This window comes from Salvia splendens, chromosome 4 (assembly GCF_004379255.2).
Source record: "Salvia splendens isolate huo1 chromosome 4, SspV2, whole genome shotgun sequence".
In the NCBI taxonomy this organism is placed as follows: Eukaryota; Viridiplantae; Streptophyta; class Magnoliopsida; order Lamiales; family Lamiaceae; genus Salvia; species Salvia splendens.
Genome location: NC_056035.1, coordinates 9,574,056 through 9,595,006, shown reverse-complemented (window position 1 = coordinate 9,595,006; position 20,951 = coordinate 9,574,056). Strand labels below are relative to the sequence as shown.

At 32.9% G+C, this 20,951-nt stretch overlaps 2 protein-coding genes across 2 annotated transcripts in view; one reads left to right on the top strand and one right to left on the bottom strand.

The window, feature by feature from the left end:
- LOC121798419 (DEAD-box ATP-dependent RNA helicase 21-like) overlaps positions 1 to 20,951 on the bottom strand; it is a 794,448-nt gene that overhangs the window by 531,922 nt on the left and 241,575 nt on the right. The window lies entirely within an intron of this gene.
- Positions 10,493 to 17,498, top strand: LOC121798452 (protein LAX PANICLE 2-like). Its single transcript, XM_042197462.1, has 4 exons — positions 10,493 to 11,205; positions 11,333 to 11,383; positions 11,536 to 11,608; positions 17,244 to 17,498. Exons 1-4 carry the CDS (start codon positions 10,730 to 10,732, stop codon positions 17,409 to 17,411), a joined length of 768 nt encoding a protein of 255 aa, XP_042053396.1. The 5' UTR covers positions 10,493 to 10,729; the 3' UTR covers positions 17,412 to 17,498.

Below are 20,951 nucleotides of genomic sequence, written 5' to 3'. Positions count from 1 at the left end.
TCTTGAGGCATATATTTCTTAAGAAAAAACTGAAAGCTGATAAATGACACTGAATTTATTTCTAAATTGCCATATGCATATATTTAAAGAAAAATAAGAAAGAAAAAAGTTTAAATATGTTCAATAACGTAACTAGGAGAATTTTTTTAAAAGTATAAATGGACAAGCAATTAACATTTAGTAAAGTCATGTTGATGAAATCAATATAATAAATCCTTGTCACTTCTTGAATAGACAAATTCCTGGTTGATCAATGGCTTTTTCCGTTATTTAAAAAAAATGAACCAGTTCCAAATTCAAATTATTCCACGCCTCACCTTTTCGGGACCATTATGCCCTCAATTAGCAATTTAGCATGAATACACAGGGTTTTTTTGCATGGGAAAAAAATTCAGCAGACAAATATAAAATGCGAAAAAAATGATTTCCCTACTCAATATTTAATTAGACTATAGTTTAATCTGAGTTAGTAAATAGGCATACATCAATTGCGTTAAGTTTTATTTAACTAAGAAAAACTGTGATAAGTATCATGTTTCGATGTAGTAATATAGAGTAACAATAACGTCACATCTCGAGTTACGGAATTAAAATGATTTTAACATTAGTTGAAAAAATTGAAATGGGAAGAAGAAATGAGTGGGTTGTGGTAATGATGGGAGGTGGGGTTCTCTATGAGTAAACGAGAGAAGGGAAAAAGGGATTAAAAAGAGAGGAATATTTGGGGGTTTGTGACATGCAAGGAGATGTGTAATATAAATGCATTCACCAAACATGCAAGGAGATGTGTAATATAAATGCATTCACCTTTGTTACCCTACACTGCTTACTTCATTAATTAATTAATTACCACTATTGTTTATTGTTTCACTTTCGCATCACGCACAATATTATTATTATCAATATATAAAACCCCACCCCTCTATTCCAAATGCATGTCCCATTTCAGTTTCAGTGTTTCAAAGCGTGCCTGCTCTTTCTGCAATCAATAACCCCAACCCAACGAATTTGTCTTGCCAATTACTATACACTTAAATTTAATAGTATAATATATGTATGTGTGTGTGTAATGTCTACAAAGAGAGAACTGTGTGTGTGTGTGTAGTAAAATGTGACAGTAGGGGAAAAAATATGCAATTTGGCTTTAGTGATTTGTTGTTTGATAAGTATTCTACATTTATGATCATTCATTAATCCAGTTTAAATTCACTGATCTGACCTAAATCAATATTAGGGTTTTAAGCTCAACTGGCAGCATGAAATGCGTACTAAATAATTTTGTAACAAAGAAAACTCATTTATCCATAAATGGTTACTAAAACTGATACTAATAGTTTTAGATCAAAAGACATAGATTTTGAAAACTCAGTTTTACTTTTCATCAAAATATGCCAACAACTAATTTATGAAAAAAAATACTACTCCCTCCGTCCCAAGAAAGTTGAGACAAAACTTTTGGGCACAGAGATTAAGAATTTATATTAAATAAATAGAAGAGATGAAAAAAGTAGGAAAGATAAGAGAGAGTAAAGTAAATGCTGAAATAAAGTAAGAGTGATTAGATGTTTTGTCTTTTGTTAAAAAAGGAAATCACTTAACTTTATTGGGACGGACTAAAAAGGAATACGACTCAACTTTCTTGGGACGGAGTGAATAGCATCTAAGATCCTTTAAATTTTTACCTTTAAAGCGAAGTTGGTCAAAATATTACTCGATAAATTAAATCTATCTCGAAATGCATATAAAGAAAAACACGAAGGAAAGTGATTGAAATAGAAACCATTTCCAAAAATTGAAATGACAATAGAGGTAATAATGAATTATAGAGTAAGGATTGAATAAGTGAGAGGGGGCCACTATGCATAAATGTTAAGGGGTCAATTTTTCCAGTGTAAAGAAAAATAAAATAAAAGTGGTAGATTGCTTGGACGTGAGAGCTAATTTTTCCTTCATCAGAAGCCAACATGCAATGCAAAAGTGCATTCCCCCAAAAGGGGGAGACTTATGCTAATAAACACACATACACACTCTCTCTCCCCTTTTTTCTTTTCTTTTTTCTTTTTTGGAGAATTAATGATTTGTAAGCACTATAAGTATATATGCAGAGAAACCCACGACACTAATTCTCCAACCACACTAGAAAAAGCTTCTGCATTTGTGGATATTTATGCAGTATATCACATTTTAATTTCACATATATGTATACCTACATTCTTATTGTATCGAGGATCGGTTGCATCAAAAATATATGGAGTAATTGTTTTCTCTGTGTTTTTTAATTTGATTATATTTTATCACAATCTACCCAAACCAAAGGTAATGTAGCAACTGAAAGTGCCACCTGCAGGATTAATCATGAATACCTAAATTTCTATTGATTAAATGTAACAAATTGTAAATTGAATTAAAATACACAATTTTTTGTTCTTTAGTTTTAGGCACGAACTTAGCCACATTCATGTCACATTTACTTTGATTTAAAATTGTTAAATTTTGAGAAGATTATTGCGACAAAAATAAATTTATCTATTTGGATAAAATTTTTTTTGAAAGTTATTGCTGTGCACAACTAAATTAAATGTGCAAAAATTTGTATATATTGATATTGCCTATATACAGTGCCTGATCTTAAACATGTTTATTTATGTATTTATATCCAGTCGGTATCAGAAACGGTACTAAAAAAATCATGAGTATATATATGTAGAATTTAGATAATCATCAAAGCATAATTTGGATGAGGTGTGGCAAAAAAAATCCCTATCAACTTTCTCTTCAAGTACAAGAATAGTTGTAGTCTGCATCACAAGATTTATTAAAACAAGTCTGCATAAAGAATGTTACAGATTGATCTGCACGAACCACTGTATTGGTCGGAATGGAAGGAATATTTTTATGACAACCTTCGACAAATAGCATATTTTTACATATAATTTCAATATTTTTGTGTGTGGGTCATTGTGTCAATAGTATAACATATTCAAAGTTTCAACCCACTCTGGTTGAATGATAATTTAATTCTAGGATTTAGATAATGAACATATAGGTTAGGGTAGGGATAACTTAAATTGTTATTTTGAATGGTAAACTATTGAACCGGATTGTTGAATTTATAGTAATATTAATTATATTTTGAAATTAAATTTGATGAAATTTTGGCTCATTGAATTTGAACTCTGATGTTTCCTTTTTTTTAGCAAAGAAAAGGCATTCACCTTATTGATGTCAAAAATACATCCGCCATATTATCTTTCCGACTGAAAATAGTTTTTCGTTTTCATTAAAAGAAGAGTTTTTATCCCCTCAAAATTGTGAAAAGACAGTTGCATTTTGTTCGATTATAATTTAATTGCATTAAGAATTTCATTTGCCAAATGACGTTTTGGTAATAGAAAAATGAACTCATCCGATATTTGTAATTGTCATTAGTATTAATAATTTAAAACCCTCTCATTCTCCTAATAAATTTCATATGCCGTAAACTACTATTTTTACTCTTAATACTGCATGCAAAACCTAACAACTAAAGAATACGAGAATGTGAGATATTTTTGAAAAAATGTGTATAATTTGGGCTAGAAAATCTTATATAGCCTGCTTTTATTTAGACATTATTTATCGTAGAACTCTTATTAATATGGAGGGAGCGTTATTCTCCTATTCATCCCTTAGATACTTTATTCTTCTTAATATGGGCCGTTAGATCTCATTCATCAACGGTCTAGATGATCTGCATTATTACACTATAATGGTGCATTATTAGTCAGTGTGCATTATTCAACTGAAAATCTGCATTATTACACTATAAATAGTGCATTATTAGTCGGTGTGCATTATTCAACTGAAAATCTGCATTATTAAACGACACGTGGCACCAATCTAACCGTCGGATGACAAAATCGTGGGGCTGAGATTAAAAAGAACAAAGAACAAAAGATACAAAAATGAAATGAATACATCCCTATGGAGTATTATAATATAGTAGTACTATATTATCGAATGCTGTTCCGCTTTAGCAAAATACTAGGAGTAGTAAAATTTTGTATCATAACCCTGTATGCATACTAAGTAATATGATCACACCACAAGGAGAACAAAATTAAGTAAAAATTGGTGGTGCTTTAGTTGGATGGAGTCAACATTACAATCTAATCACAAATATATGCTGATTCACTTCTCGATTTTTTTTATAAAACATCTCCTTTATTTATCGCGAAAGTAGATCAACGTATTATCACTAGCTATCGATCCAAGCTAAAGACTTAAAAGTTAAATGATAAATAACTTGTAAGTACTCTATAATTTACTACTCGCACTTATTTGAATTTGTCAGCAATCATGCTTAAATAATGTTGGAAAACCTAGAAATTCTTAAGAAATCAGTACCTTTGTCTGATTGAACCCAATAAACAAACAGATTGTGATGCTCGAGTTAAAAAAAATTATTTAGTTATAATGTTGGATGAAGTGATGATTCACATGCAGTGACTGTCACAGCATTAATTAGGGCACATGCAACATGCATACTATTTTACTTTCTTATTACAACTACAAACCATGTTATATATATACTCCTACACATTACTACTGCTACCATTTGTGCTAAACTTTGCTAAAGCATTTCTGTTAAACCTTAAGTCTTGTGTTTATTATATACTCTCCATTTCATTGCCTGACTTTTCTGGAACATGAGAATTTTAGTCTTTACACTATATATAGTCAAATTGACAATTAATAATGTATCCTTTTCTAAGGGGATATCTTACATAAACAACTTGGTTTAGCAATTTGCTTATTAATTCAATCACTACATTTGTTTGGATTTTGATGATTTTATTCCTTCTAAAAGACTCTTTTCTCGGATCGATACAAAGAAAATTAAATTAAAGAAATTTAAAAGAATGGAAGTAAATCGTAAAGGCATGATGAATGAATGCATAACGAGAGCTCGAGTTTTTTTTTTTTTTTGGGATCGCACTAGCTATGTAATGTTAATAGAGGGGATGGAATGAAGGATGATGATGGTAGTCATGATGCCATGATGATTCATGAAGCACACACTTAAGCAGCAGCCCTTTTTACCCTCAACTATGCAAATGAGAAGTGGGAACCACAAATTAATTCTCATCCAATTATTTATGGAGTATTAACATGCATATATAAATATAATGAATAAAGAAGAGAAACACATCATAAATAAATGGCCCCTCTCTTTAGAGTTGAATAAAATGTGGGCATACAAATTGAGAATGATGAGAAGGAATAATGTAGTCCTACTACTGTATGAAAGAATAGGGGAATTAAAGCATCCCATGCAATGCATTACGATGATTACGTGTATTACCCAATCGTACGTACTCTCTCGAGTTTGCGTCTTCTTATGTGGATCATCATCATCATCATCATTATCATCATCGATGCTCCACTCTAAAGATTAAAATTTTCAACTCTTTAATCAACAGTTTATCATGGTTCGATTATTTCGAGTTTTACTTATATAAATATATGTTGGGATCTCTTATAAAAACTGCACAATTTCGTCAACATCTTCATTAAATAATTATTTATGTATGAGACGATTTCTTCAATAATTAAAGACGGCTCAAGATTACGAGATTGTTTAGTATACGTAACATTTAAAATAAATTAAAAATCACTAATTTATGCATCCAGATATATGTCAACTATGGTTCTCCATTGTAATATGATATAGATATGATCACTGTTTATGCGACACGTTATATATGGAGTATTAATTACATATTTACTCGAATGTGATGAGTTATTGTAGGCATAGTATTAATAATCTTGTATTCGCAGCAGCATATTATAATAATGTAATTATACTACTAAAATTTCCTAATATACCAGACGAAATATTACAATAAATATAAGTTGTAAATATTTGGAGATGTAGTTCGAATAAAAAAACGAATTACTCTCGAAAAAAAAACAAAAAATAACATTAAATTAAAGACACTCGGTGGGCATGTGGCACATGACCTACCACATGATAGTTTGGAGTTCTCAGGGCATCCTCAACTCATACATCTCTTCGTACTTCTATTCATGCCACAACTTAATTCTATTTTTATATTTTTAATGATCATCCACTTTGTAAAATTAAATTAAATAGCACTATACATAACAAAATTAGTCCATCAATATTCGTAAAAATCGTGTTATGATAGTACTTTGCTAAGAATAACAATATCTGGGAAATTGTGACAAGGTGAATGGAATAAGAAGATGAGGAACACGAAGGAAAAGAGAATCAGAAGTCCAACCATCATAGGTTCTTATTAGTGTTTTGTAGGCCACGACATGAGCTTAAAACTGCATGGTTTCTATCAGATTTTTTGTTGTTTCTACTTCTGCCACTTACATTGATAGGAATCTAATTAAGAAGGGAAAAAAATAAAAATAATGCTCCATTAATTGTTGTGGTAGATATATACATGTCCAACAAGCCTTAAGTCAGCCATTCCATGCACTCTCATCACTAAATCAAGCAAGCCCATGCTTCATTTTTCCAATTAAATGCTGCTTTTCATCATACCAAATGCTTCCTCTTTTTAACAACAACCATCAAAACTTTTTCTACCTTACAATTGGAAAACCCATTTTTCAAAGCTGCCTCCTTTCATCATTGTTTACTACACATCGCTAATTAATTTGCATTGTGATATATTTATGAATTAAATATAACTTTTCCAATTTCCACATTAGACTTTATTTGTAGTCTTCTAGTTGGGGCTCCTTGCAACTACTATATATATATATATATATATATATATATATATATATATATATATATACCACACAATTATAAAACATAAGCGCTATAAAAAAATTGCATGGCCTCTGATAACATATTTCAGGTGTGCATTTATGAAGGCAAATGTAATATAAATACTATTAGAATTTTGTTATAATTACAAGTACAGTAAAGGCAAAGGTCCTAGTTGTTTTTTGCAAATTAACAATTCAAAAGCATGGCCCTCCAGGCTATACATATCTCTCTTCAAAATTATACTACATGTTTCCAGGTCACAGTTGGCGTTGCATCGAAAGAGAAATAAAATAAAAAATAATTTAGAGAAAAAAGAAGAGAGGAGCTTGGTTGAGACCACTTTTAATGGGATGATATCAGCTTTTCTGAGGGAGATGCAGCCTAACACGCCCCCTGCCCCCCTCTATTATTTTTTATCCATACGTTACGTACTAATTATTCCCCTTCACCAATTTTTTAAACACTAGTATTTCAAGTTATAAGATCCTAAAAGATTCCACTTTTAATGTGGAGAATGTTGTAAGTTCCTAAAAATAACAAATATTTTATGATAAAAAGAAATTGTGTCAACATTTTAATTAAGTAATAGTTTTGTGATCAGAATAAATTGAGGGAAATTATAATTAAGGGAATAAATGAAAGGGGAATTGGGGGACAAATGAGAGTCAACTGTAGAGAAAGTTGGGAGGGTGGGGGGCACATGCCTGTTAAACGGAATGTCTGAACAAGACCACGTCCTCTCTTCAATTCTTGGCTTTTCAGAAAACACAATCATGCATGCCTAAACCCCTCCCCCCCTCTCCATTTCTTTTTTTTTTCTTTCTTATTATGCTCTCATTATTTCTTAATTAATCTCCCCTACGCCCTATCCCATCATTTATTATACTTTTAATTCCCCCTTCAAATCTTAGCTCTCCGATTTGTCTCTACTATACTTTCCCTTCTCCTTGCCTATGTTCATCCAACAAATAGTTTTTCTATGATTTATTCCACCCAAAACCAAACTGTTTACATATATAATACTCACATACATAGTATGTGATTAATATATGGAAATAATGCGACATAATATGGAAAGTCTGCCTATCGATATAGGTCATATAGCCATATATAGGCCATGTCCATGAACCCCCGAGCTAAAAAAAATGTATACATGCATGTACGGTATAACTACTTCATATAGAGTTCATCAATCCCTAATTGTTCTACAATTGGAATTTGATAATTAATTATAAGGGATACACCATAGTATATCTCATTTATTAAAACATACATAATCGTCAGTAACACAAGAAATTTAGGGTAGGTATAGCTAGAGGGTAATAAAATACAATGAAGACACGTGAGATAAAGAAACCACCGTATACGAATATGATGATATTGATATATGACAAAAATGAAATCATATACTCATAATGTAATTTCTACTTTTGCTACTATACTATATATAAACGTATAATAATACTTGAAAATTTAATTTAAAAATTTCCATCGTTTGTTAGCTATTCGAGGTTACCGTGAATGTTGTGATCATGTCAAGTTGCTAACCTCATTTAAGAGAGAGGTAAAATCGCAAGAGTCAAGGTACATATCAATTTAAAAACCACCCAAGCATCTTTTCAATCGAGCTATAGGGTCAGAACTCATAAGTAACGAAGTTGTGAAATAAAAAATAAAAAATAAAACTAAATAATCTGAATAGGAGGAGGTGTGGAAATGAGTGAAAATGTCATAATGGCAAGTATATAGGAGTATAATAAAGCTACCATCTCATTGACTTGGCAACTGCATTCTCCTTTTATGTTTTCCTTTTGATTATGCAGCTTGAGTGCAAAATCTAGTGATTTAGCATAAATTAACTTGTTCTTGTAGTTAACTAACTATATACATTATTATTACTAAAGATGCAGACTTTTCACCTTTAACCTGTTTATAAATAGATTAACATTGCTTTTTTCTGGAAGCTAAGTGGTGGCGATTGAATTAAGACTAAAGTCTCAATTTGGTCCTTAACATATTGCGTTTTTTTGATTTTGGTCCCAAACATTATCTTTTGAATTATTCGGTCCCTTACATTTGAAATCGGATCACATTTGGTCCATTTTGGACGTTCCGTCAAATTTTTGACGGTTTTAATTACCGGGTCATAAATCCATCACTAATCCGTCACTAACTGGGAGAAACTGATCCGTCACAAATCCGTCACTAATCCGTCACTAATACACGCGCGAACACGATGCGGCTACCGGCAATATGCGCGAGAACACGATGCGAGTTCTTTGGGAAACTAATGGGGGCAATACAACAACATCAAAAAGTCTTGAAATCTTAAAAATTCCAAATCTATAAACTTAATTAACCAGAAATTCATGCTTCATTTTAATCTAGCCTACTAATTAACCAAATTATCCACTTCAAATCACTAGCAAAAGAGTTCATTTAAGCCGAATTAAACCGAATCAATCGCAAACAAACCTCATACTTCAAATTGAATCAGAGAGAGGGGGGGAGAAGAAGCTATTTAACCTGATTGGATTTCTGGATCTCACGAACTTCGAAACGCTTGGAAAGATTAGCAGTGAAGCGAAATCTCCTCTTCCGATTCTTCACCAACCAACAAGCATTCCTCCATCGCTGCAGCGCCTCCTCGGTCGAGTTCTTCGGCTTCACGTCGGAGAAATCCTTCAAATAGCTCCCCATCGCCGCCGATCGAGAATCTGTGCTGCAGATTATGAAATGGAGCAGTTTTGCTGCCTTGTTTGGGAAAAATATTGTGCAGCGGGAATGATTTGAAAAGGTGTAAAAAATGCGTACTACTCACTATATAGAAGATAGTTGGATTGTTCTTGGGAGATGGATACAGCAGTCGTCGGAGAAGGCAACGCGAGTCAACTGCAAACGATTGATTCAAAGTTTCCGACTAGTTTCTTGCGAAATTCCAACTATACAGAGGAGGAAACTGAGCTGCTGTTTCACTACAGACTAACAGTTATGGAAATCTGTTTGAATAAAGTTGTGATGGATTTGTGACGGATCAGTTTCTCCTAGTTAGTGACGGATTAGTGACGGATTTGTGACCCGGTAATTAAAACCATCAAAAATTTGACGGAACCGTCCAAAATGGACCAAATGTGATCCGATTTCAAATGTGAGGGACCGAATAATTCAAAAGATAATGTTTTGGACCAAAATAAAAAAAACGCAATATGTTAAGGACCAAATTGAGACTTTAGTCTTGAATTAAAAAGTGAACATAAAAGATAACTAAATTAACTATAATCGGATATAAAGCGTTGGTTGGAGTTAATTAATCTAGGTTATACAATAGATTAATGAAGAGAAATTAATGGTGTTTAGCATTTCCAGGTAATAGAAAAAGATGGGTTAATTCCTTTCCTAGTATCCAATGCCCCAAAAGAAGCTAAAAAGGGCCTTTTTTGTGATATCTGAAAAAGAGAGTTACTTGTATTGTAATTTTGCATTCTTGGAACATGCCCTAAAGTTGTTAGCTTGGAAAACCTCCATTACAAAACAAGTTGGAACGTGTATTTTTTTCTTATTAATAGTCAAAAAAATACTATATAGCTAATTACTGTTGGCCCTATAATATACGTACACATACACATATATGTATACACATCCCTTGACATTATATATAGCATGTAACTGACTAAGCACCATCTCTCTACCAGCCCCAGCCCCCCACAAGCTTCCAAACAAAGAGAATTAATGGAAAGTGAGATTTGAAAGCTTTATTCTCTTATTTCCACCATATATAGATATAGATATATATACACACACAACAAAATTAATAGTAGTAATAGTTATCTGGTAAATGGGTATGAGGTGCATCTGGTTTGATTCATGTCCATGGCAGCAGCAATAGATCTCTCTCTCATTCATGGAGATCGTTTGTGATCGGGCTGGGGTTTCGAGATGACCATGTTTTCGGCTGAGAAGAGGAGATTTTGCGGCGGCGAGGGTTATGGTTTCTTAAGCGTAGGATCGGATCTAGTTGGTGGAATGACGGAGGAAAAGGGAGATAGTCGTGTTAAGGAAGGCGGTGAATCGAGCTCCAAAGACGAGGAGTGGCTGCAGCTCAGCATCGGCGGCGGTAGCGGCGGAAAAAAGAATATGCCGCCGGTGGAGTTGGAGTTGATGCCTCCTCATTCGCAAATTCGGGCCCCGCCCGGGTGTAGCCCCTCTTTTATATCATCGCATCAGCACGAGATTAACTGGGCGTTTAGGCCTATTCCGATTGCTACTCCATCGCCATCGCCATCGCCCTCTTATTTTGTGAGGCCGGCGTTCCAGCTCTACGACGTGGCTGCAGCGCCGGATTTCAGAGTGGTGCAGCCCCCGAGGAGGCCGCATTCTGGAGTCTGGTTTATGCTCCAAACATCGCATAATCAGTAAGTAGCTACTTCAATTGTTAGAAATAAAAGTGTAATCGAACTAATCATCACCATTTTTTGTTGATTTCTGGTGTCCCTACTTTCGACATCATCATGTGTAATGGGCTGTTTCTCACCATCTCAGGGAAAGAGAGCCATTTCTTCCCCAGATATCCAAGAGCTACTTGAGAATCAAGTAATTCCCTACTACTACTACTACTACTACTACTACTACTACTACTACTACTACTACTACTACTACTACTACTACTACTACTACTAATTCCTTTTCTATTATTCAAACTCTGAAAATGAATAATGATTCAATCATTTGTTTCTGTGTTTTAGGGATGGGAGGATGACGATTCGACTGGTGATAAAATACCTTGTTAACAAGCTTAGCTTGGAAGATGAATCAGAGGTAATTAATTAAACTCACCATCTTCTTCATTAGTATGTTAGATGTGATTCGGTAATATGGAATAGGAGGAGAAATGGTTGGTGTGTGTGAGATGATGTAAACAGGAGAACCATAGTGGGTTAGTTCTTAATCTCAAGGGATAACATCATAAGTAGGTATGGTGTATGTGTTTTAGGTCTGTTTCTGTTGATATTAGCTTAATCCCATAATTAGTGGATACTTAATTGCTTGTTTCATCAGTCGTTAATAGGTGATTTAGAGAGTTAGTTATGATCCAAGTAAAGGATATGAGATTTAGGGTTGAAGTGACGAAATGTTCAAGGAAAACTACTTGTCACCTTATAAGCAACTCCCATAGCTATTTGCTTCTCTACTTCATTTTGTTTTCAGGAAAGTGACGCCTCCATCGATTAACCTTCCCTCAATCCACTCATCATTATCATCATCATTATATAACACCTTACTATATTTATACATAAGCTAAGTGCCCTATTTTATAAGCTATTTTCAACTTTGTAACCTTAAAATTTGTCCATATATATTTTTTATATATAGGCATTATTAAAGAGGAGAAAGTCTACTTTTTAGTTTTCTAGTACTAAGGAATTATACACCCGAATTTGATGGTTTCTTAGTTTCCAGACAAATAATAGGTTCAAGTATAATGGAAAATGATTAAGTGATTATTTCCCATATGCATTTTTGGTGTTTATTTGTGTAGGCCATTCAAAAATATAACAAACCCACAAAAAGAAAGTTAACCCTTCGTTTTAATTATAATTTCATTGCATCCTTAAGATATCTATAGTTTAATTCTTATTCCGTTTTAGTTGCTACGGATATAGTATTAATCTGTAAATTTTGTTGTGTTTATGGATAGGCTTAACAGCGTAGGATAAAGGTTAGTGATTCAAAGTCACAAGCCATTATTGCAAAAGATTTATCAAAAATTAAACTGGATGCATTTTTTCTGCGATTAATTTTACAACAAATGTGATTAAAATCCAGTCATTATAAAGAGCATAAGGAGATTGAGTTGTAGTTGAAAGAATATAGGTACACAGTATTTTTTTTATTTGTATAAGATTTTCTAAGGTATGTCCATCTCAACTAGCCAAAAGTTGCAGCAAGTTTGGATGTTGAGGATTAAGTATCATGCATAAAAAATATTACTAAAATTATTCTTCCGAATAATTAGTTGTAGAATATTTGTTGTGTTATCTGGAGATGTTCTTAAGATAAAATTAATCAAAGTAAATTATGAATTTCGACGTGATGACTAATGATGGTTTTTAATTGGGAATTTCTATAGGAAGACGTGTTTTAGAGAGTTTAAAGATATGATATTCCGTAATCGACTATTAATTAATAGTTTCGTCAATAATCAAGGTAGCTACTTCAATTTGTTGGATAATTTAATGAGTTAGGTCGTTAACAATTTTGGATGGAATATTCTTATAGTAATTATTTATACGACATATTGCTTAATTTTATACATGCGTGTTACAAATGACCCAGTCGTTGTAGAACGTTCAATTGTGGATATTTAGAAGTATGTATAAGTATTTGATACTGCATATGCCAGCAAATATAATGAAAATTCTAGATTTATTGTTTTATAATATACTACTCCTAGTGCATAATAGTATGAATTATCGAGATTAAGAACATATTTCAATATAGGCTGAAATTCGTCATAAAGTTGAGGAAGTAGGTTGGTTTCATTCTGTTTGACTTAAATCGGAGATATATGATGTAATTAGGATTTCAAGTCTGGAATTAGAGTATTTTGGTGAAGGTAAACTCGATCGATCAATAAAATGATACGTGGCTCCAAATATTGTCGTGGTCTAACTAGCTGAATATTAAATTATACTCGTATTATAAGTTTATCGTAGGATAGCTAGCTGCATGCTCTATTTAAATGCTAATATAAAATATTTCAATCTGTTTGAAAATTAAAGTGTAAATATTATGTGTGCTTCTGGCGTGTAAATCTTTATTTATTTTATTTAATAAAAAATTGATGTCAATGCCATATATTATAGAGTAATCAACTGGAATAATACTCAAATCCATTTTCCTTGTTTAATTATTTAAATCGTCTTTAATTCAGAATATCATTCTGCCTCCTAAACTGAAATTAGCCTAACCAGCTGCCTACCTCAATTCCCATTTCCCAACATAGTACAACTGCAAACATTTCGAATACAATTTCCTCTTAATTAATGCAAGTATTCAAAGTTCTACTAGTATAATTTTTTAATTTAGTATTGATTAATTTATAATTATGTCAACCCTTTATGATTAGGATGCGTATATAACCCTCCTTTGATTGCACATCAGACTTCATATCATAAAGTAAGGTATTGAAAACATCTTATCATAACATAATCTATAATCTAAACAGCCATTTGTACAACCAACAGAATTCTAATGTAATATTGTTAAAATAAAAAATATCTTAGGTTGAATTATACGTGCCGCTCTTGTATACATTTATTAGTTATTAAATACACGAATTTGATACGTTGAGAATGTATGACACTCAACATTGTCCTGTACATATCATGCATGTTTTCCTAAGTCAACCTTTCCGTCCCCCTTAATCATTTTTTCTCTAATTTTGATTTGTTAGTATAGTTCTATTTAGAGGTGGCATGGTTAATTAGTTTTTATTTTTTAAGTCATAATTATTTAGCCAAGTTGTTAGCATGGTTAAGCGGTCTTGATTATAAATATATGACCTAAAATAGAATAATAAATTATGCCCGTTTTGGCCCGGAATTTCAAAAACCTTTTTTAGACACGGCATGCAACTTAGTGGCCAATCATTAGGATTATAAGTGGGTAGGGATAATAAAATATCTCCAAATTAAAGTTTGGAATCTGCATGAAAATCAAGTATACTTAGGGCATTTTCTCTCTCTCGTACTTAAATGGGGAAATCTCGGACTGATTTGGTATGATGAAATTAAATTACTTTTAAGCTGAAGATCTTTGTTTTCATACCATATGAATATGAGCGTATTAATAGAGTTTATATCTCGTAATAATGATTAATTATTACTCAGAATACGTGACAACAAACATTGATGTTAATTATAGAGGGGGAAAAATCTTGTATAGAGATCACATTGGATCCATTTAATATACTAGAATATGATTAGAAAAATATATTATTGGTCTTATCCTTTTGTCCTGATGTTATTATAACCCTATAATTTGAGGGAGGTTTATAATAGTAGAAAAGGAAAATAGCTAGGTTTCTGATATTGTTTTAGGATTAGGATCATCATTAATCACTTTAAGCTACGTGTTATTCATAAATCATAAATATAGAGCAGCAAAAACAAAGAAAGGAAAACATTTAAATATAATTGAACTAGTGAAAAATCACACGTGGAGCATGTCGTCTTCAAGTGTAATATGGTTTGATTTCATCATGCTTGCGTTGGTTTCAACCCAGCCCATTGTAGGGCCTTGATTGTCTTAAGTGCTGCACTTCCATCATAATAAAAGGTGATAAATAAATGATAAAGACCATCATCATATACGTACTATAATTTATCCTATTTATTCCCACTTCCCAGCAACTATTTATAAGGAGTGTATCATACACTTAAGTAGTGGAAATAATTGCAAAATTGAAATAATTACTAACATTAAGAGTTGAAAGGGGGTAATTTAGAGCTGTGTGCTTGAGGCATTGATTTATATGGTCTTTATTTGCTTCAATTTTTACGTAGGATTATTTATGTTCCAAGAAAAAAGTAGACTTTAATGTGAGCGTGAAGAGAGAAGAGAATTCTGAGCCCTTATGATTTAGAGAGAGAGAGAGAGAGAGAGAGAGAGAGAGAGAGAGAGAGAGAGAGAGAGAAGTGAATGGATGTTTTGCGTTGGAGGAAAGCAATGCATGATAGATAATGCACAGCAGAATGATTTGGTGTTGTTGACAAGAAACGAACAAGAAAGCGTGATGAGGATTGACGTGACCATATAATCAAATTCAATTTACACACATATTTATATGTGTATGTGTATGTGTATGTGTATGTGTATGCGTATGCGTATGCGTATGTGTGTGAGAGAGAGGGAATGGAATGTTCATTACTACTAGTCCACTACTAGCAAGAATGTCTGGAGGGAATGTCTAAGATAATTATACTACTACAAGTAGTTATACATAAATAGTTTTGGCAAGTCACGAATATACATACGTTTATTATTAGGGACTTAGCCAGCAAGAGTCTTGGATCTTCATTAATTGGTATGGAAATTGAAGCTATATAGTATTTAGGTTTATGTGGGCCCGGCTATATCCCTAATATGTACATAAAATTATTTTTTTTTATACATAATCTACTATATATATAGGTTTTGTAAGTGAAGAAAGCAACGTGAAGGAGACTTGCATGAAAGATATATATACTACTATTAGATAATATTAATTGAGGTTGCAAACCTATCACATACAAGTTAGATAAACTATATAAATAAGGAATATATAAATATAAAAAGTGCCGATTACTCGCCGTACTCTCAGGATCCGTCAACTTTTTTGTTTATATTAAATTATTGTTGTTGTAGTTATTCTTCTTCTTATCATTTTATATTATATATTGTTATAATTATTGTTCGGTGGCCGATATTTGTGCATCTTTTTACAATGTACAAATAATACTAGTAACAAATGTGGTATAGTAGTATTATAAAATATTGTAGAGATGGATAGTATTCCAACATCAAATAAAATGAAGTCTAAAGGTATAATGATTTAGGCTTAGGAGCAAAGTCTGAATGGGTCCCTTGTAAAATGATTAAAGTGTAGATAAATTTAGTGATGGTGGAAATTTTGCATTGGGGCGGCATAGCTCTCAGTATTGGGTAGGTTTTATGTCTAAACTATATCATAATTAATTAATACATCTTGTCGATAACATTATTAAATTAGATGCGTGATTATCGCTTCTTCAACAATATACCAATCAATTAATTAATTAGAATGCAATACGTGCGTCCAACATAAACTAATTAAAGGGTTTACTTTGTTGATAGAGAAAGATATATTTTGATGTGATCGGTTTCTTTGGCAAAAAGAATTTGGAAGATGCCCATGCGTATGACAATAGAATGACTCATACCGATAGTATAATCAATCCCTATATATAAACATAATGTGTTACTTCTGTTTAATTGTGTAGGGATTAGCTTATTTGAAAGTTCAATATATAGTAACATGAAAATATATTAGTAGATGTGATTTTGACTCATTGATTTGATTAAGTTTATTAACCTTTTCTATAAATCTTGCTATGATTAATAACCCTCTGCATCAGATTGATGAAAATATAAACACATATACCATTATTTCTTTATCAATCACTCCAAAAATAACGTTTATTTAGGGTGAACTTCTCTCACACCTACTTCCAAATTTCCAATGCATTAACAGCTATTTCTGATACGTGACATTAGACGTGCATGGGACAAATTTGCATCATATGAGAATTGACATGTGTGTAGTCATCATGACCATATGTGTATGCATGATAACACTAATAATAATGAATGATGAAATAATTATGTGTAATAAATAATGGAATGATTCGGTTAATTTGTGTTTATTTTGCAGATAGAGATAAGATGCAAAGGGCAAAGGCTTCTACCTTTGTTGACATTGCAGTATGTAAGAGATAACATTTGGAGTAGTTCAAGGGATTTCATCACTTTGCTTCCCAATTCCTCAACTACTCATCACATAATGGTGCTTCACTATGCTAGAACCCACCCCTCTAATTAAATATTCCGACCCGACCCGACCCGACACGACATGACTCCGGCGATCGATTTTAACTTTAAATTATCAATTCAAGTACTTTTTATATCTTTTCATTGCTCGTTATCTTTTGATTTCGGTTTCAATACTTCTAGGTAGTGGTTTGTGTTTTTTCTTTTTCAATTCTTCTTTTTTTTCTTCCTCTCTTTAAATTGTTAATTTATCTTGCAATACAATACTACTAATGAAGAGTAGGTTGAAGAAGTAATTAGCCCCATCCATGTAAAAGGTGTTGGGCCGTCGTGACTGGGTGTAACTTATGTTGGCTTTGGGGCTTTCATTAAATCTCTTAGCCAATTTGATTAGAGATTTGCGTGTTTCATTAATTGAACTCTTTCTTAATTCCAGTGTGTGTGTGTGATTTTCTAGTTTAAGAGGCTCCCTGTACTTGACCCAAAAATATTTGATTTCATGATTTTGTTTGGGCCAATTTTGAGCCCAATACAAAGATTGGACCTTTTATTTAAAAAGCAAAAAAGGCGATTCCGTCGCCTTGGTGGCCCCTACACTCCGGCCCGACATCATGTGAGGGGGTTCAATCAGGGTATACAGTAGCCCGTTAAGGGGAAGGCCTTAACCCACTGGTTGCCAGAAGCCCATCTCCCAAGGCCTCACACTTGTGCTTGAGAGATAGAAGCAACTACACGACAGCAGTGGGATTCGAACCCAAGCTCATTGCAGCAAGATCTGCTCTTCCGTTGCCAACTGCACTACGCCCCTGCGGGCTGAGTTTGTCTCTTAGTTGAATATAAACCGTTAGCAACTAAAAATGAGTAGAGCGATGTGGGATCGATGTGAAACTCTCTCATGTAATTGTTTCTTCCCAGAATATTTTATACACCTTTCCGTACTTAGGCCTCATTTAATTAACATGATAGACCTAGATAGAGGCCTTTTACCCATGCTTTTCAACATGTTTGATTAGCATGCTTGAAAAAGTCAAATATGTAGTTCATACAACGTTGATTAGTGAAACTACTACTAACAAAAGCTTCATCTTCCCGTGCTAAAAAATCATGCTTGAAAAATAGTAAACACTAATATCAACATATAGCATCGCTTCTTGTACTGTATTCAAGCCAAGCATGGTTTTTTAATCAAACAAGTCTAAACCTCTTTATTCTTAGCTACATATATGTTCTTCTCTATGAATACAATCTCAAATATTCACATCAAAACTATCAATAATTTTTTTTAATCCAGGATCGACAAAGTTGTATACCAAGATTTCTACGCAAGTTAAGATCTAATATAGGGAAGGGACTCGATCGAGTCATGCTGGAAATAAATATGAAGTCATTTTTGTTAGCGTAAGATTTAGCAACATTCGCATTTGTGCACGTTCTTGTACGAATGTTGCTTTCACCTGAAGCAAGTTTAATTAATGATCGACTAAATAACAATCATTACAATGACAGTACTATGGCATCAGATAATAATCTGATGTTTCCATCTTTACAAGTTACAACCACACTCATGTCTCATGCTCTCGAAAATTGTTGATACTATTTGTGTCTTCATTATTAATTAGCGGTGGAGTAGTATTTGTGAGGTCAAGGTTATTTTCAAATCTCATCTTCATTTGAAGGTGTGTATCAAATATAGCAGTGTCTTTTTCCATTTGAACAGAAAAAATAATGAAATACTAGTAGTACTATGTATGTTATTGTTTTTTTAAATAATTCAATTATGTAGGTATCAGACAAGTCCGGATTCACTAATTACCGAGACCTCTTTGTTCTCTTATAAGAGAGCTCAGCCTAACTCTCACCCACATGGCTGACTTAACAAAGAAACTAGCTAGGATACAAGATTATAATGTCTAGCTATTACACTCCTCGTTGAAGTAATCCTAGCACTCCTTGACCGGATACTACTGGATCACCAAGGAGACCATGCACACTAAATGAACTCGTTAGCAAAAAAACACAGGATCCTCTCGGATCTAAAGAGTAATGCACACTAGTAAACAGGAAACTCAAGAAACAGAATAGATCTTGGTAATGGCTCAGCCACCCGCCAATAGCACAAATCTATTCTCCAGAAACCAGATCCAAGGGAGCAACGTTGAATCCACCAGTGATTCACCTCACACCGCAGATACCAACACCAACCGACTCCACCATACCAGATCTGGAACCTCTGAACACAGACTCACACAGAACCTCACACACAAAACCATAGTTCTCACCAACACTATAACAACCGAAGCAATTGCCTTCTCCAACACTCACACAAGATCAATCACTCAAATAACCGTGAAAGATCACAGAGAAACAGCCGAAGACTCATCGGAGAAGAAGAGAGAAGAGAGGAATTTCTGAGTCAAGAGAGTAGAGAGAGAGAGCAGCTTCGAATGTCAACCGGCAAAAGGAGAAGGCATGGTATAGGTATCAACTGAGTATTGGGCTAGGGCAGCCACCAGCTCACATTCTATCTGGGCCAACATAAAACACAGCCCAAATAAAGTTCACAGCCCAAATATTCAATATACTCCACCTTGGACATTATTCTGGGAAACCAATTTGCACTATCAACTAAGGTTTAAAATCATCACAGCCTACAAGGCAGTCCCCTCAGCTTCAAAGAACATAAGTTCACTAGCATTTAGGGAAGCCACCAGGTTGCCTTTAGACACTAGAGGGCTGACACCCATTAGTCTAAAGGACTTCATGCCTCTAGTCACCTAACACCCTTACCACGGCTGATAAGGTGACTGAGGTCTTTCCCTCGGGACATGCAACCTATCCTAGATCAAAGTGCAAGTATTTTATGCAGAAAATAAGTTTTTCAAGTGGTAAGCTCTTAGTTCTCATATCAGTAGGATTTCTATCAGTATGCACTTTTTGAAGAAAAACTTCACCTTTTTCTATAATATCTCTAATGTAATGAAACCTTACATCAATATGCTTTGTTCTATCATCGATATTTTTAATAATATAATCTTTTTAATCAATGCATTAATTTTGAGTTTTCCAATATTTTAGTAATATACTCTGTATTATAAATTGACTTTCTACATATTTGCATAATATAAAAAGAGTTGAATATAATCTTTTAGTTATTTTATTAGTATTATTTTTTTTAAATTCTAATTTATAAAAATGATTGCATGCATATATACTTAGTTTCTTAATGTTACCATCCAACAAAAGAATAATAGTTATTTGTATCAAATTATTTTATTAGTGTAATTATTAAAATTCTAATTAGAATAACGACTACATTTATATATAGGAGTACTTATTTCTGAGTGTTATCATCCAACGAAATAATAATAGTTATTCTCATCCAATTATTGTGTTATTTAATAAGTAAGGTTTAAAATTCTAAATTGTGGAAAAACTAATATCTATACCTACGTATATATACTTAATTTCTACATTTGTTATCATCAATGAAAGGATAATAGTCATTCGGATCAAATTATTTTATTAGTATTAAATAGTTATTAAAATTCTAAGTCATAAAAATAACTACATGTATGTGTATATATACTTAATT

What these genes read in the sequence shown, in the direction of transcription:
- LOC121798452 (XM_042197462.1), top strand. Translation starts at nt 10,730, where the DNA reads ATGACCATGTTTTCGGCTGAGAAGAGGAGATTTTGCGGCGGCGAGGGT. An exon ending in AAGAGCTACTTGAGAATCAA is followed by an intron (nt 11,384 to 11,535) that starts GTAATTCCCTAC and finishes TCTGTGTTTTAG; the next exon opens with GGATGGGAGGATGACGATTC. An exon ending in GCTTGGAAGATGAATCAGAG is followed by an intron (nt 11,609 to 17,243) that starts GTAATTAATTAA and finishes TTTATTTTGCAG; the next exon opens with ATAGAGATAAGATGCAAAGG.